A 14,739-nucleotide genomic window follows, 5' to 3' on the forward strand; every position below is an offset into this window, starting at 1 on the left:
GTGAAATCCTGTAGAGCCATAAGATGCCTAAAAACACAACTAGTACAAACCTTCATGACTCACCTCCACGTACGTCAGGACAAACCAGCATTGGATTTCAAGATGAATTTTATTACAACAAATCCATAAAACATTACAAAGGATGAATACAGGTACCCTTGTGACCAGGAGATATTAAAAACAAACCTGAAATAAGAATAAAGCTAGAGACTGATGAGTCATGAACTCGTAGCACTACTTAGTTGGAATCATTTTCATCACTGAGACCCTCACCAACCAAGGTTGGGGACGCAAGTCCAACAGCACCTGAGCATGCTGTGAGGGCCTCAATTAATCTACCGACAAAATCAAAATAAAATTAAACAAACGTTTACAAGAGAAACTTGCCTTTGTAAGGGGTTGGTACGTTCATGTAACTCCAGCAGCTTCAAAAGAAATACGAATCATTTTAACACACTTCACTTCTATTAACCTGAGTGAAACCTAAGGGGGAAAAATATCCTCACATGTAATCAAATAACAACAAAATAGCTTTCAGGAACTTATGTGGTGTTTGGCTGTGTTCCAAAACAGATGCTGCATGAAATGTCCACATGTTCTAACAAATAAAGTTGGTCTTCACCACCACTCGTCTGACTGCTCTCTGCTTGCAGCTAGGTTTGTAAAAGCACAAGGATGAGAGAAAGGTGTTAACCTCAAACCTAATGTGGTGGCTGCTTTGCTGCTTCAGTAGCGTCCAGCCGGAGACATGGCGGGTGGCCTCATGCCCATGGGAGGGCCTCCCTGGTAAGGAGGCACCATAGGAGGACCCTGCCCATATGGAGGCATCCCTCCAGGCATGTAGCCTGGCATGCCCTGTGGAGGAGCGCCATACTGACCTGAAGAGAGAACACAGGGAAAGCAAATGAATACGAAGAAAGAATATGTTGATGCTGCAATGTTAATGGATTGAACACACAGACTTAAGCTTACACAAATTAATTCAATGTTATGGTTCAACTTAACATGAAAGTGATAAGAAATATAATTCACATACTCAATAAAGAACATCTGACGGGTATGCTAACAAGTCTTACCATGCATGGGATGCCTCATGCCAGGCTGCTGTGGTGGCATGCCTTGCTGTGGGGGCATTATGCTGCCCACAGCCGCCACTGGGGGAGCAGCCGCATGGGCCTGACCCGGCCTCGGTATGAGGCGCTGGTAACGGGGCAACTGGGCCTTCATTTCCTCCTGTTGACAGGGACAACAAACAAAGCAAACTCTCAGGCTAAAGAAACACTGCTATGCCCCTCACAGTACCAAGATTAACACTCACAAAAATTGGTGAGGAATTGGGTACCAATGTTGGCGAGCCCTGATTTCACACTGAGGATATTCAAGTTCAGAATTATTATTCAACATAGCCATAAAAGAGAAACTAAGTAAGAGTAAGGATGTATATATATAATCTAAAACTTCCATCTGGCACTGAATTATCTAATTTTGTGATACTGATATTCTGAACCAGGCTGAGGGTCAAATATCACACAAAGCCATTTATCTATATGAATGCACTATTATATGTATCAGTCATTACTTACTGTGAAAAGGTTTAAATAGAAAGCTCAAGCAACTTACCAGTGAGATATCCTCATCAGGGTGGATCAACTTACTAGTTGCACTCGTGGTGGTGAGGGTGGCAGGCTTATTGGTCACTGTGGCTGGGGGTTTGGCCACAGTGCTGCTAGAGGGATTAGAAGAAGAAGAAGTAGAAGAGGAAGAGGAAGAAGAGACAGAGGACTGGGTGTAGGCAGGGAATGTTGCTTTGGGAGGGTCGGAGGAGGCGGCTGTACTGTGGGAGTTTGAAGCGGCAGCTCCTGAAGTGCTCTGCTGGGCCTGTGCAAAGAAACAATCAGGGTAACTGACTGGCATTTAAAAAATATCCAAACTGGTGCTTTCTTACCTTACCAAAATAAAAACAACTTTTTTAAGACACCAAAGAGTCAAGGGATATACCTTTGTGACAATCATTATGTGATTACTTTGCAAAATATAAACCAACATTTGTTTCTGTAGCAAAATATTTAGTTTGTAATAAGATTTCACTTAATAGGTAGAAAATAGAATTCAATGACGTGAAGTGTTGTTAATTTGAGGACCCAAATTTTAAAATGCTCTTTACATGTGCAGGGTTTGCATGCACATTTTGTTTGAAATTAGTTAAATCATTTGTATGTACAACTGTAATTATTAGAACTAATCAGCAGACTAGTTAGAATTCAGACTGCGGAAAAAAAGACTTTCAGTCATTTCAAAGCGTGAGGAATGCACATTGGTTAGGAGTGGTGGATTATGCAAAATAAGATGCATGGAAATCTGCTCATTCTGTGTTAATTAAAGCACATGCGCAGTAATAAAGCTCACAGACAACAAAGTATGTCAGTTATTGTCAGGAATAAATAACCTACACCAACATCATGGCCACCGTGCTTGTTTTGATGCACAAATAGGCTTACAAGGCAAATACTGTTAGTAATCAGCGTCGGTTACAACTTCAGAATTTACAGGCAGGGTTAATAAATAAGCATGCAGCTGCCACAGTCCAAGTCAAAATCCTGTCTGTGAGCATACTTGTGGCGTGTTAGGAAAGGGAGGCTGGGAGGAGACAGACTGAAGGTCTGCAGGTGGAGAGGAAACGGCTGTTGTGCTGCTATGAACACCAGAGCCCATCTGCAGCATGGTGGAAAGGAGATCACAGCATTGGCATGTAAAATGTCCACATAATCTATTCAAATTCAGTTATGAGAATTAAATATAGTACTTAATAATGACAGTGAATTTAAAAAAACAAAATGAGAGTGAGATAGTCAGATAGCCAGAAAAAGAGGAACAAATGATTATAGAGAATGAGGAAACGGAACAACAGAAATCAGAAGTGTTAAAATTAAATATGTAACCGATATCCTTCCGTGCTGTGTTTGTAAGAAGTTGTTAAAAAGTTCAACATACTCTCTGAAACGTGTGTGTGTGTGTGTGTGTGTGTGTGTGTGTGTGGGGTGTTTGCCTGGCCCCCACCTGTGCTGCACTGGGGAACAGTGGTTTGGTGACGGCAGGCTGGGCCACTGGTGCTGCCGGGCGACTGGGTATCGCCCCTGCTGCGGGGGCCGGGGCCATGTGGGGCATCCCTGGCCTTGGAGCCATGTGAGGGGGCATTCCTAAACAATCAGCCACACAGGTTCAATAACCATATCTATGCTGCATTACATTAGCAAGCAGAGTGCACAGAATGAGCAAGAATATCAAAGACCCTGACTTTCTCAAGACTAGTCCTTCATTATGTGTCAATCTGATGTCAGAAATTACTCACAAAATCATGTTACATACTAAATGTAAGCAGTCAGAAGCTCATCAAGCTTTGATTATGATCAAAGACTCAACACAACGGGGTTGTCTGAGCTACATGGGCAAAAAAAGTTATGTACAAGCTCTTAGTGGTGTCGGCTTGTTGGTTCACTAACAAACTATTACACAGTCAACTTAGAGGTGGAATGGATTTTTGAATGAATGTCTCCCGTAACTTTAATACAATCACAACTCACCAGGGGGTATACCGGGCATCCCTGGCAACATGGGAGGCATCATTCCACCCATAGGCATCATGCTGCAGAAGACAATGGAACCAATGAGATAAAGTTAAATACGGTAAAACGGCGAATGTCACATATACGCCAACAGTAACAATTAAGTTGCTGTATTGGCATATGATTGAATGAACAAAGATGCAAACTTAACATAGACTCTAAGATGGCATCATTCAGCACAGTCAATGCATGAGCTCTTACCCTGGTGGCATTCCATGCATGGCAGGGGGCATGCCATGCATCATGGGAGGAACACCCGGCATCATCGGAGGCATTCCTGCAACAATGAGCAAGAGGACATGCTCTGTTACCAACAACTCAACGCGACTCCAAACAGACTCTTACACACCTTGGCAAACGAACACACAAACAACAAAAAGAGTACATGTGCAATAATGTCAAACTCACTCAAACTTTTCCTGCTGTATTCAGACAGTTTCTTGAAGTCAGTTTTGCTAGATTTTATATTAGCTTGCAGGTCTAACTGTGGCAACGCTTCACATAAAAGAGCAAAATACAACTGAAGAAAAGGAAAATAACATGCTGTAAACAGGCTAATTAAGCCTAAATGGGTCAAACAACAATATTATTATTAAATGCTCAAATTCCCAACTTCTGTCTTTTACAGGTCCTTGCCTTGATATCCCCCAGGGTGCATCCCAGGTGCACCAGCCACAGGAGGCATCCCAAGTTGGGCCATTGGAGCAGTGTAGCCTGTCTGGGGCTGGACACCAGCTGACTGCTGTGCTGATGGTCCTGCTTCGTCATCATCCTCGTCATCCTCGTCAGAGTCATCCTGATTGTTTGACTTTTTCTTCTGACTCTCTGAAACAATAACAAAATGTTTTCCTTATGTTATCTGAGCTTTATTATACAGAGTATCAAGGTGGCAAAAAAGTATGTGTCAGCATACAAACCTTGTGATTTCTGTTCTAATGTTCTTCTTCTTTCCTGCATGTCTTTCTCTGGAATCCCCTCCATACCATAGATCTCCAGCTCGATGTCCGTTCTTCCAGGAATTGCATTTGGTACACTGTCAATTGTTTCTTTGTGTACCTGAAACGCATGCAAAGTGAGCCAGTGCATACTGTCACTAGAAGAAAATCACATTCCTTTCCATCTTCATGAGGACAATTAGTGGCACTTTTTGAGCCAAAACTATGAAACCAAATACACCTAAACTCAGAAATTGAAGTAAGATAAATAATAAAGTATAAGCAACCCACCTGCATGCAATGGATAGCCAGGCCTGGACCAGTGTACAACTTTTTGTGACAAATATGGCATTTAAAATGCTTTGCCTTCTGATGCTGAATGAGGATCTTTTCATCATCGAAGTCTCGATTACAATACCTTGAGGAAACCGTTAAGGGTCATGTTTGAAACAGGAAACGTGAGCAAAACACCACAAACACACTGCGCAACATCCAATTTCGCCAATTCCGATAACCAAATGTACACCTCTAAAACATTGTTCTTACTGCTAAAGAAGCAACCCTGTCCTGTATGGCGTAGTCTCCACTCCCATTTCGAATCAACTCGACTAAAGCCTCGCTGCTTGACTCATAACTGAACATTAAACCGAATCATCAATGCGGAGCTAGCAGCTTAGCTACCATTACCTAACATCGGGCGGATGTAACGTTAACGTTGGTTTGTTTCCTCTTAGCAATCCCGTGAAGTCAACGCAATCTACTGCTGCAATGTAGTCGACGCTTATCGTTTCACAAACATTAAATATAGGTTGGGCATAAGCGATCTTAAAAGCGACCGCTTAGCCTAAAATTACCCAATTGGTAAACTAAATGTAGCCTAAGTTACAAATCGATAAACCCAAGGCGAGGCTAGCTTAGGCCTTCCTTTTGTCAAGCTAACGTGTAGCCTGTAGCCTTTCTACGATGGTATTTTGTTATCCAGTCCAAAGGATACCAGCACCATGGCTTCATTTGCTTCTTCTTTTTTCGTCCCATGCTGAAGGAATACTGAAAAACAGGTCTTACAACGCAAAACACGAATCTTATTATCTGTTTGATAACAGCATACTGCTAGACCCGTGACAACGCCGAAAATGGCGCTTAGCTGGAGGAAGTTGTAATAGAATTAGGAGTCTCGCGTGAACAGAATTTAGACGTCACGTCACAGAAACGTCCCTCGGCTTCGAGAATGGAGGTTGCACAGTCAAACTGGTCCACAGGAGGGCCGGTGTGGCTGCAGGTTTTCTTTCCAACCAAGTAGCAGCACACCAGACTTGACTCATTTAATCAACTGATCTCCGTCTTCAGACAGTTGATTGGTCAAGCGGTGTGCTCTTGGTTGGTTGGCACAAAAACCTGCAGCCACACCGGCCCTCCTGTGGACCAGTTTGACATGCCTGGAGGTTATGATACTCCTTCACTACAAATACAGGATACATAACAAGGATACATAACATAAAAGGGAAAAAGAGATGAGCACAATGATTACAAGCATAAATAGCAAAAACTAGCAAAAATGTGTGATTGGAGCAGCGCTAATAATTGCTACACTAGTTGCAATTATTCTGGACTTGAGGCTGCATTCAGTATCCCAGCATACACGACTGAAACTTGTTATGTCGTCAGTGTCCACTTGATGGCGACGACGCCTCTGATATACAAACTCAGTCTCCTGGTTTGGCGTTACGGAGGCGACGTTTGGTATCCAGCTGTGATTTTTGAAAGGCTCTGCATTTTGTGCAAAATGACACATGGTAACACGGATTGATGGATCCATTATAATTGTCAAAGCACTACTATTTAAGACAATTGCTTCCAGCTTTATGACAACAGTTTGGGCAATGTCCTCTCCTTTTCAGCAAAATGTCCAACGTGTGGAAGAACTTGTCTGGTCTGCACTGACCTCAGCCCCATCCAACACCTTTGAGCAGTGGCAAACAAAATAAAAAGTGCACAAGCTGCATGCAGTGGGGCACCAGTTGTGCGTTCTTCATGCATTCTTTCTCATGTTTCATAAATCATAAGGCCACTCAAGTGGGCAATTTTGCTGTTTTATTTATTTATTTATTAATCAAACACGGGTGCATCAGTATTTCTTGGACAAATTGTGACAACCTCACCAATGCAGCTGATTTGGAGCATATCCACGCAGAACAAAGACTACACATTGCTTCAGAATGAGACGTGCACACATAGGTTTAACATGCTGGTGTCCACATACTTTTAGTCACATAGTGTCATAGTTGGCAATTTAAATACTAGAGATCAATGTATTAGCCAAAGCATAGTCTGATGTACATAAAATGGACTATGCCAATAATGCAACTGTCACACCATCATCCAGCTTGAAACACTGGTAGTAATTATTCATCAGTGTATAAACTGTCAACCTAAGTTCCGCTACTTGCATGTACCTAAAAAGATGTGAAATGCATATTAAAAAAGGCCAAAAGTTCTGCTTTCAGCAGGCAGCATAACTGCAGAGACACAACAAATGCATCCAGACTGATTTTCCTTCCATGCAGTTTCACTTGTTTTCTTTTTCTCATCAAGGTGAATGATTACCTCTGAAGCTACAGATTTATGAAGGAGGAACACAAGTGAGGTGGCTTTCCTTGGCCGCCTAATGAATTTTTCATTGTATGCCTTCAAAATGCTACTGTCCGCATGGTTGTGACGGCTAGACAGAGAGGACCTTCAGTGACAGCTTAAAGGGTCCCTTCTCTGAATGAAATATGGCAGACTCTCGTATACTTGCACATTTCATTGATCACGTTGACGTCTGCTTTGGATTAAGAATTTGAAGTGACTCCGATTGCAAGGCTGCAGACCTGCTTGGTTTGAGCACTTGTCTTTGCATCGTTTGCAGTACCTGTGCCTCAAAACTTGGATCTGGAACAAACCTCGTATGTAGTATGTGTGACCTTAGCTAAGGTGATAGTGATTGGACTTAAATGCTTGAAAACCTTCCTTCACATACACAGACACATGCATTTGTGTCCACTCACACTGACAAAAAATGACCACCACACTCTAGTTTTCCTCTATCCTGTACTTGCTAAACAGAAAAATCACATAAAAGGCACAACTGTCTGTATAGGACAGTCAGATACACCAATGCAAAGATGAATAGGAACATTAATGAAATGCTGATAAACATAAGTAAGTAAAAAGTAAGTGCAAAAATCCGAAGAAATCATATGTTGTTTCTGTATAAAACTGTTTAATGTAATCCAGTATGTACATATCAAATCTACAAAATATGCACAATGTTAAAATAGTATCTGCGATTTGCCCCTCACTCATTTTGTGTCATAGCCCTTATTATATACAATCCCAGACCATCTTTAACCAATTCTTAAATAGAATACATACAGGATATAGCTAACATATCACAACGCAGACCGACCAAACAATTTACACAATGTACCAATATCACCAAGTAAAAAAAAAAAAAAATCAACAGCAAATGTATGTTAAAATATTAATCTGTTTATAATTACATTACAATAATATCTGTGCGAAGCAGTTACCGCTGTAACATGAGGTTAAAGTACAGTACAGTTTGAGACTTACAGCTCAGGGCTGGGGTCGTTTTCTATCCCAGCTCAATCAATTAACAATTTCAGTTGTGACAAGAACTAATGAGAGAGAATTGATTTACTTATTTCCCCCACTGTCTCCTGACGTGAGACTGAAACGACCCCAGCCAGGATGCAGTCGAGGTCAGGCATGTGTGCTCTCCTACATTTGGTAATGAGAGAAAAACAGTAGAATGACCTAACTATCCCCATCAGTAAATGTTTTCATTAGCCTAATCTCACTTTCCTTAGTCTGTCAACAAATAAACAAACTTTTGTCATTTCTTCGAATTTTAAACCAATGCAAAAATCCTTGTGAAGGCCCGGAGGGGACAATAAAATTACATGAGTTTGACTGCATTTCTAAGTCGTCCCAAAGCTTTCTTTAGAGCTCATGAAAATTGCCTGTTACATTCGACCAAGTCCTCACAGACAAGATTTGATTAATTCTTTTCACACGAAAGCAATTCTTGCCAGGGGGACATACTCTTCCCCTGGCGCTTGTAGCAATATTTTGGCATCATTTTTGAAAGCTTAAAGTCTGAATGGCACTTCTGCTCCTTTTTTTCTTCTGTAGACACAATGGTACAATTGTTGCACACAAAAAAGCCAAAGACTCAAGTTTGAGGTTCAAATAGAGCTGAACACAAATTAATCCTACTCTGGGGAAATGCCAGCTGTTGAAGGCAACACTGAATAGTAGAACACTTCCTTTCAAAGGTAAATTCATAGTACCGGTACCTGCTGAAGGTGGCTGTATCATACTCTCCATGCGCACTCCTTATCCTACTGTCCACTTAATCTTAACCTCTCGTGAGTATGAGCTGCTTGTAATGATGACAAGAACACCAGTTAAGCCTAACTTTTTATATGACCTACTGATTATGAGGGTGCCGTTTGATTACAGGATTTTCAGGAACTTCTCTGACTGAAAACGGTTTGTACCACTGGGTTCCACTGCTGTCAATCAACACAAGAGGGAACTGTGCAGAAATACTTTCATTATGCTGACGTCTCCATGAGAAGGCACCGCTGGATTGAGGAGAAGAGGCAGAGAAGGTTAAGCCATGTGGACAGGACTCCTCCTGTTCCTGTTGTGTTATACATCCGAGGCTTCTCTCATTTGTCAAAACAGTGTTCTCAGCTAATGTCCATCCGGCTGATGTACTTGAAATAAACGTCCAACAGAAATGTAGACAAAGAAAAAGTGGAGGTGAGCTTGCGTGGTAGACAAGAACAATGACAAGGCTTAACCTGAAAAGGTAGCAGGTGAGCTGAGAAAGGTATGATGGCAGAGACAACAAGGGCTGCTGTACGTCAGGTGCTTCGGAGCGCTGGATGTAGGGACAGGGTGGCTGCCAGAAAACACTGATTACCCCACGAGGGCTGAGGTGATTCATCCAGCCAGGCGGTCAGACATCTAACAATGGAGGAATTAGGTGGATGCATTGTCTTGTCTGCCTCTAATGAGCGAGTCACGGTGGTGGGGGCAGTCGCACGTCGAGCAAGCTGTAGGCAAAGATGTTCCAAAAGACAGCACAGAGCACAAACAAGGTGTAGACACAGAAGAAAATCCAAAACAGAGACTGCTCCTGGAGTCGCTGCTCATAGTTTTGCAGGACCACCACACCCAGTGTCAGACCGACCACCACGCCTCCCAGGTGAGCTACAAAGCTGGGATTGGGGCACGGAGGGAAGGCTGGAGGATAGAACCGCAGCCACACCGCCCGACCGAACTCAACACTCACTGTAAGAAGACAGAGAGAAAAACACAATAACAATGTGGCAGTACGTACTTAAAGGCTACTGTACAAATCAAAATGTAATAAAACAATCTCCTCTGTAAGTCTCTGTAAGTCTCTCCTCTCCTCTGAATAATTAGAGCTGTTCTTCGGTTACCAAGAACAATACTGGGCAACAAAGAAGCATTTACAAGATAGGCAGCACAAAATTCCATCAGCGTTTCCAAGGTGAGCTGAGGTGGAGGAAACACAAAGGAATCGGTACTAAAAAAAAAATTGTAAACAAGCGACTCAGTTGATTTGGTTAACTCAAGCTGCCGTAGATTCATTTTAACTGATTTTTTTTCATGCCCCATCACTGATATTGGAAGAGCATTACAAAGGGATCCCGTAATGTTTAGCATGAACAAGAAGAATGTTCATCTGGGCACCTGATTACTGTTTAGAAAGTAACTATCTAAGCTATCTTTTATTCCAAGACAGTCTGAGGTGATAAGTCATAAATGTTTATGTTCTTCAACTTTCTATTATTTGAAGATCTGGAATTCCTGGCTCAAAGCCACAGCTCTACTTATCAATATGGGCCAAGATCAAACACATCCTCTGGTTAGGACGCACTAGAAGACTGACCCAATAGCCAACTAAATGATCTAAAATAAAACAAAACTGGGGAGAGTCCCACTAGACCTTACAGTATTTTCTTCAGTATCTCATTGCAGTGTAAGTGAGCAACCCACCACTTGTTCCAACAGTTTATTTGACATTGTGCCAAAGAGAACTTCCTTTTTGTTCTGATCTGTAAACTTGGAGGCAAAGGACAGACAAAGGAAACATCCCAGAAAGAGCAGTACTGATATTCTTCTCCACAGCAGATAAACACTAAACTTTCTGACCCACCACCAGATTACTTTTTTGTTGCCAGTTTTTTTGGGAAATCCCTTTAAATTTTTCCCCTTTTTTTGTGCCGCTGGTCAGTCCTGCGTTTGCCGGAATCCCACGCTGGCTGGCAAAGCGATTTGCTGGTGTCACATAAAAGATTAATAGGGTCTTCACAGTTAGAAATGTGCTGAAGCTGCACTGTCAAAAAGTTTTATATTGTTACCTTTGGAGCAAAATCACATGTCTCTAACAAGAGACCTTTGTTGTGAGATAAAATTCTGCTGATGGAATAGTATCACAAACAGATTAATGAAGCACAACTCTCCTTAAGATGAGGTGAAAGAGGCAACTTTATTCAGACTTACTGCAAACCAGAGCCATGGCCATCCGAAATAACTTAAACTGACACTTCATTCCAGACCAGTTCTACAGAGAGATAGAGAGAGAGAGAGAGAGAGAGAGAGAGAGAGAGAGAGAGGAGAGGATGGAGAATTCATAAGGACATTTTAAACTTCTGATCATAAAGACAGAACAAACTGTGCTAGAAGGTCAAGTCCTCTTCAGACACACACATACATACACAAGCTGACATGAAATGACATGAGACCTTGCCCTCTGTCTCAGTTCAGTTTTGAAAATCCCCAGAGACACTCTGACCTGCAATCTGTTCTTGTTGTGTGAGATAATATGATTTCAGCTTGTGGGGAGGAGGGCAAACTCCTCCACAGTGACCCCAAGAATGTTGTGGATGATCTGGCAGGGTATATAATGAGTACTCTATTACACATAACAGAGGCTCACCTGAGTGCCTTCTGCCTAATGTGTCTGTGATGAGCCACCGGATGGGGCGTTTAGAGTGAAGTCATGTAACTGTGTGCACACACTTTCTGATGGGAAGGAATGTATGGCATCTGTAGATAGAGCAGCACCTGCTGGGCCCCAGACCAGGCTGCTTTGAAGATGTGACAACTGAGTGATGTGATAATCATCCACACACACACGCGCACACACACACACATACAAAAACCTACCATTACTACATTGGCCAAATGTGCTGAGACCAGAGCGTACACTCCACCAGAGGACCCGACCACCGGAGCTGTCATATCGGTGACAGACACCGCCAGTGACCCTGCAGTGATGATAAAGGAAATTGATTTTGGTGAATAAACAACTGAGGGTGTTCTTGTCTTATCTGAACCAAGGGAAAAGCAACAAGATACCCAGGAAGGTGGATGTTTCACCTTTAAGCAATGGCATTGAACTTTTGCTAGGACAGAAATATACAATAGGATTCAACTTTTGTCTTTTGGTTTATTGTTTCTTTCAAAACATAAACAAAAACTGAAATCATGAACTTGCAATATAATAATAAGGTTGTGAAGGGAAATGGGAGGAAACACCCCATAAGTGTATATTTGAATTCTAACATACTGAAGGTTAAGAATTACTTTCAAATCTCATCTTTTAAGACAACATGGCAAACAACCTTTTTTGACCATCTAAGAGTCAGCACAAGCAAGCTGCAGAGAAGAATCAAATTTTATTGGCAGTATATATATTTGCACACACTGAACTTCTCCTCTGCATTTAACTCATCCTTGGTTGAACACACATGCAACACCCAGCAAATTACATGCAGTGAACACACACACAGGAACAATGGGCTGCCATTGTCAGGCACCTGGGGAGCAAACTGGGGGTTAAGTGCCTTGCTCAAAGGCGAACCAGTGACCCTCCGCTCACAAGCCGCTTCTCCAACCTCTAGGCCACGGCTGCCCTGGCAGATGCAAACAGCTTTCTTTTAACACATATAGAGGAGCATTGTCATCCATTTGGAGTCACACATGTGTTCACCTAAAGTCCAGTGTCCATCCTCTCCACCAACTCCTGATGAACATACTTGGCTCTTTAACTGCTAAATGTTCACAAGCTGGGAGGTTAATTCTGTCTGTCTACTGTGTGGTGATGAGCAGGTAGTGCACAGTGGCGATTTACAGCTGCATTAAGTGAAATCTATCATCCTTGCCAACTGGTCAAACTTCATTTACCAATGAAAATCATGTGACATTAATGAAAGTTTCAGAACAGCCACGGTTGCCTAGTTACAACAGTTACAAGGCAGCCGTGGCCTTCAGGTTGGAGAAGTGGCTTGTGGCTGTGTAACCAGTTTGATTCCCTCGACCAGTGCCTTTGAGCAAGGCACCTGACCCCCTAACTGCCCCCCCAGTGAAAATCGTGTGACATTATCGAAAGTTTCAGTTACAGTTACATTTACTTCATGGGCCTTGTGGTGTTTGCTCAACTGGATTAGATTTCTTTGGTCTGGCAGTTGGCCATTTTGGGGATAAATGGATAAATACATGTTGTGCAAATTTTCTAGATTTATATATAATACAATTCTAAATGATGGTGTGTATTTGAAATGAGTCTTGTTATAGCTTTGACTCTGAGCTTCCACTATTCAGGAGGAAAATTGAATGTTTCCTTTAGAGGATCATACTGACAGACACTGTGACTAACAGGCTAATTTAAACTGGTTTTGTACACACTGTGACTATTTGTGCATTGAAAGACTATTTTGAATGGCATAAAGGCTGCTTTGCTACTCGCTATTTACCGTGGGTGCATCATAAATAGACCTCATGAAGTGAGGCTTGCTCATACAGTACCAGCACACAGTGCGATTTTAATGTGAAAACAAATGTATTCATACAAATTAGCCTCCACAAACAGGGAGTTGCTCTTTAGCAACTTGGTACCAATTCATCACATGCACAAAATATACAATCAAGCATTTCTATTGTGTTTCTATTCATGCATTCAGAAGTTTGGATATGGGGTTGTCCAGATACAGATTCACCAGAGGAAACATGTTCTCATTGTCAAATGGGTGCAAGAGACAGGATAAAAGAGAACAGGAGACAAAGATATGCTGAGACCATTAAATCAGTCAAACACAAACTTTCATTCTCTCTCATTTTTGCTCATTTTCTTTCTCTCTCTATCCCTACTGTGCACAAACTCCATCCACATCTCATTTCTCCGCATATCTTTTCCTTCCCTTGTCTCCATGGCACTGACCTGTGTACATTATTGATGCTAAGTACATGAAATACAACTGTCCACACTGCATAGGAGAGAACACAAAGCTGTTGATGGATAGTCATAAACTTTCCCTCTATTTTCACCCACCTTCTCCCTGTCTTTCTCTGCATGCATACATACTATACATTAGAATTTTCACTGTCATTTGTTGTTAATTTTAGTCTCATTATCCATCCATTGTGGATGGTTAAGACAGATTTTAGAAGTTATTTTATGGTGTGCGGTGTGTCCATGAATCATACTGGTGAGAGTCTGGACAACTTTTGCAGATCTTCCAATTTATTCTCTGTTTCTATGGAGTCTTTCTGTTTGTATTTAAGGTGAAGAATTTAGTCAGCAATGTGAGCTTCCACATTTTATTACTGATTTTAAAACAAGGACCCAATATTTCACTGTGCTATAACAATAAAGGCAGAATAACAAAATCCAAATTCTAAGTAGGACTAGTAGAGGTGTTCATGAACCTGCAAATCTTCAACAACACATCTTTAAACTGAATTGACTCACCAGTGAATTACCGTTATCACTGACTGAAGCAGTGGATTTTAGAGCTCCTCTCACCAGTTGTCTGCTCAGCTGTAAAGCACAGCATGCTACTTTCTTATGAAAAGCCTTTTGAAGTCACTGAAACAATCATAGTCTGATAAGTGTGGCGTAAATAACAGACTGCACAGCATTTACGGTTTGAACCACAAACAGACAGAATACACTACGGGAATGAAGAGAGAAGGAATCAGAAATAAAATCTGTGTGATGCAAGCACTTAGCTATTGTTCAGTTCAGCTCAGTTACTGTGAACTGAACTGAACAAAATGATCTAAATCAGCAAAGT

General features: G+C 41.7%; 2 protein-coding genes across 5 annotated transcripts in view; both read right to left on the reverse strand.

The window, feature by feature from the left end:
• Window positions 1–90: 90 nt before the first annotated feature.
• znf207b (zinc finger protein 207, b) lies at window positions 91–5,726 on the reverse strand. Of its 2 annotated transcripts, XM_046410797.1 has the most exons (11): window positions 5,553–5,726; window positions 4,850–4,976; window positions 4,541–4,679; window positions 4,260–4,448; window positions 3,825–3,900; window positions 3,582–3,643; window positions 3,058–3,197; window positions 2,614–2,712; window positions 1,621–1,878; window positions 1,077–1,233; window positions 91–878 (listed from the first exon to the last, which is right to left on the reverse strand). In XM_046410797.1, the coding sequence occupies exons 1-11, from the start codon at window positions 5,591–5,593 to the stop codon at window positions 727–729; spliced, it is 1,440 nt and encodes a 479-aa protein (XP_046266753.1). In that variant the 5' UTR covers window positions 5,594–5,726; the 3' UTR covers window positions 91–726. The 2 variants fall into 2 exon arrangements, with proteins under 2 accessions (XP_046266753.1, XP_046266762.1); XM_046410806.1 differs by lacking the exon at window positions 2,614–2,712 and having other exon boundaries at window positions 5,553–5,723.
• A 1,905-nt stretch (window positions 5,727–7,631) lies between these two features.
• The window catches only part of rhbdl3 (rhomboid, veinlet-like 3 (Drosophila)), a 53,382-nt gene continuing 46,274 nt past the window's right edge, over window positions 7,632–14,739 (reverse strand). For all 3 annotated transcript variants that reach the window (XM_046410877.1, XM_046410860.1, XM_046410869.1), the window contains 3 exons: window positions 11,831–11,931; window positions 11,165–11,225; window positions 7,632–9,925 (listed from right to left, as the gene is read on the reverse strand). In XM_046410877.1, coding sequence (XP_046266833.1) covers window positions 9,654–9,925; window positions 11,165–11,225; window positions 11,831–11,931 — 434 coding nt within the window. In that variant the 3' untranslated portion in view covers window positions 7,632–9,653. The remainder of the gene's footprint in view (window positions 9,926–11,164; window positions 11,226–11,830; window positions 11,932–14,739) is intronic.

This window comes from Scatophagus argus, chromosome 2 (assembly GCF_020382885.2).
Source record: "Scatophagus argus isolate fScaArg1 chromosome 2, fScaArg1.pri, whole genome shotgun sequence".
Lineage (NCBI taxonomy): Eukaryota > Metazoa > Chordata > Actinopteri > Scatophagidae > Scatophagus > Scatophagus argus.

Excerpts from the sequence above, each read along its gene's own strand:
- znf207b (XM_046410797.1), bottom strand. The coding sequence starts at position 5,593 with ATGGGACGAAAAAAGAAGAAGCAAATGAAGCCATGGTGCTG. Across the intron at positions 3,644-3,824 it reads ATGCATGGAATGCCACCAGG|CATGATGCCTATGGGTGGAA; the intron begins GTAAGAGCTCAT and ends TGTCTTCTGCAG. Across the intron at positions 2,713-3,057 it reads TGTTCCCCAGTGCAGCACAG|ATGGGCTCTGGTGTTCATAG; the intron begins GTGGGGGCCAGG and ends ACCATGCTGCAG.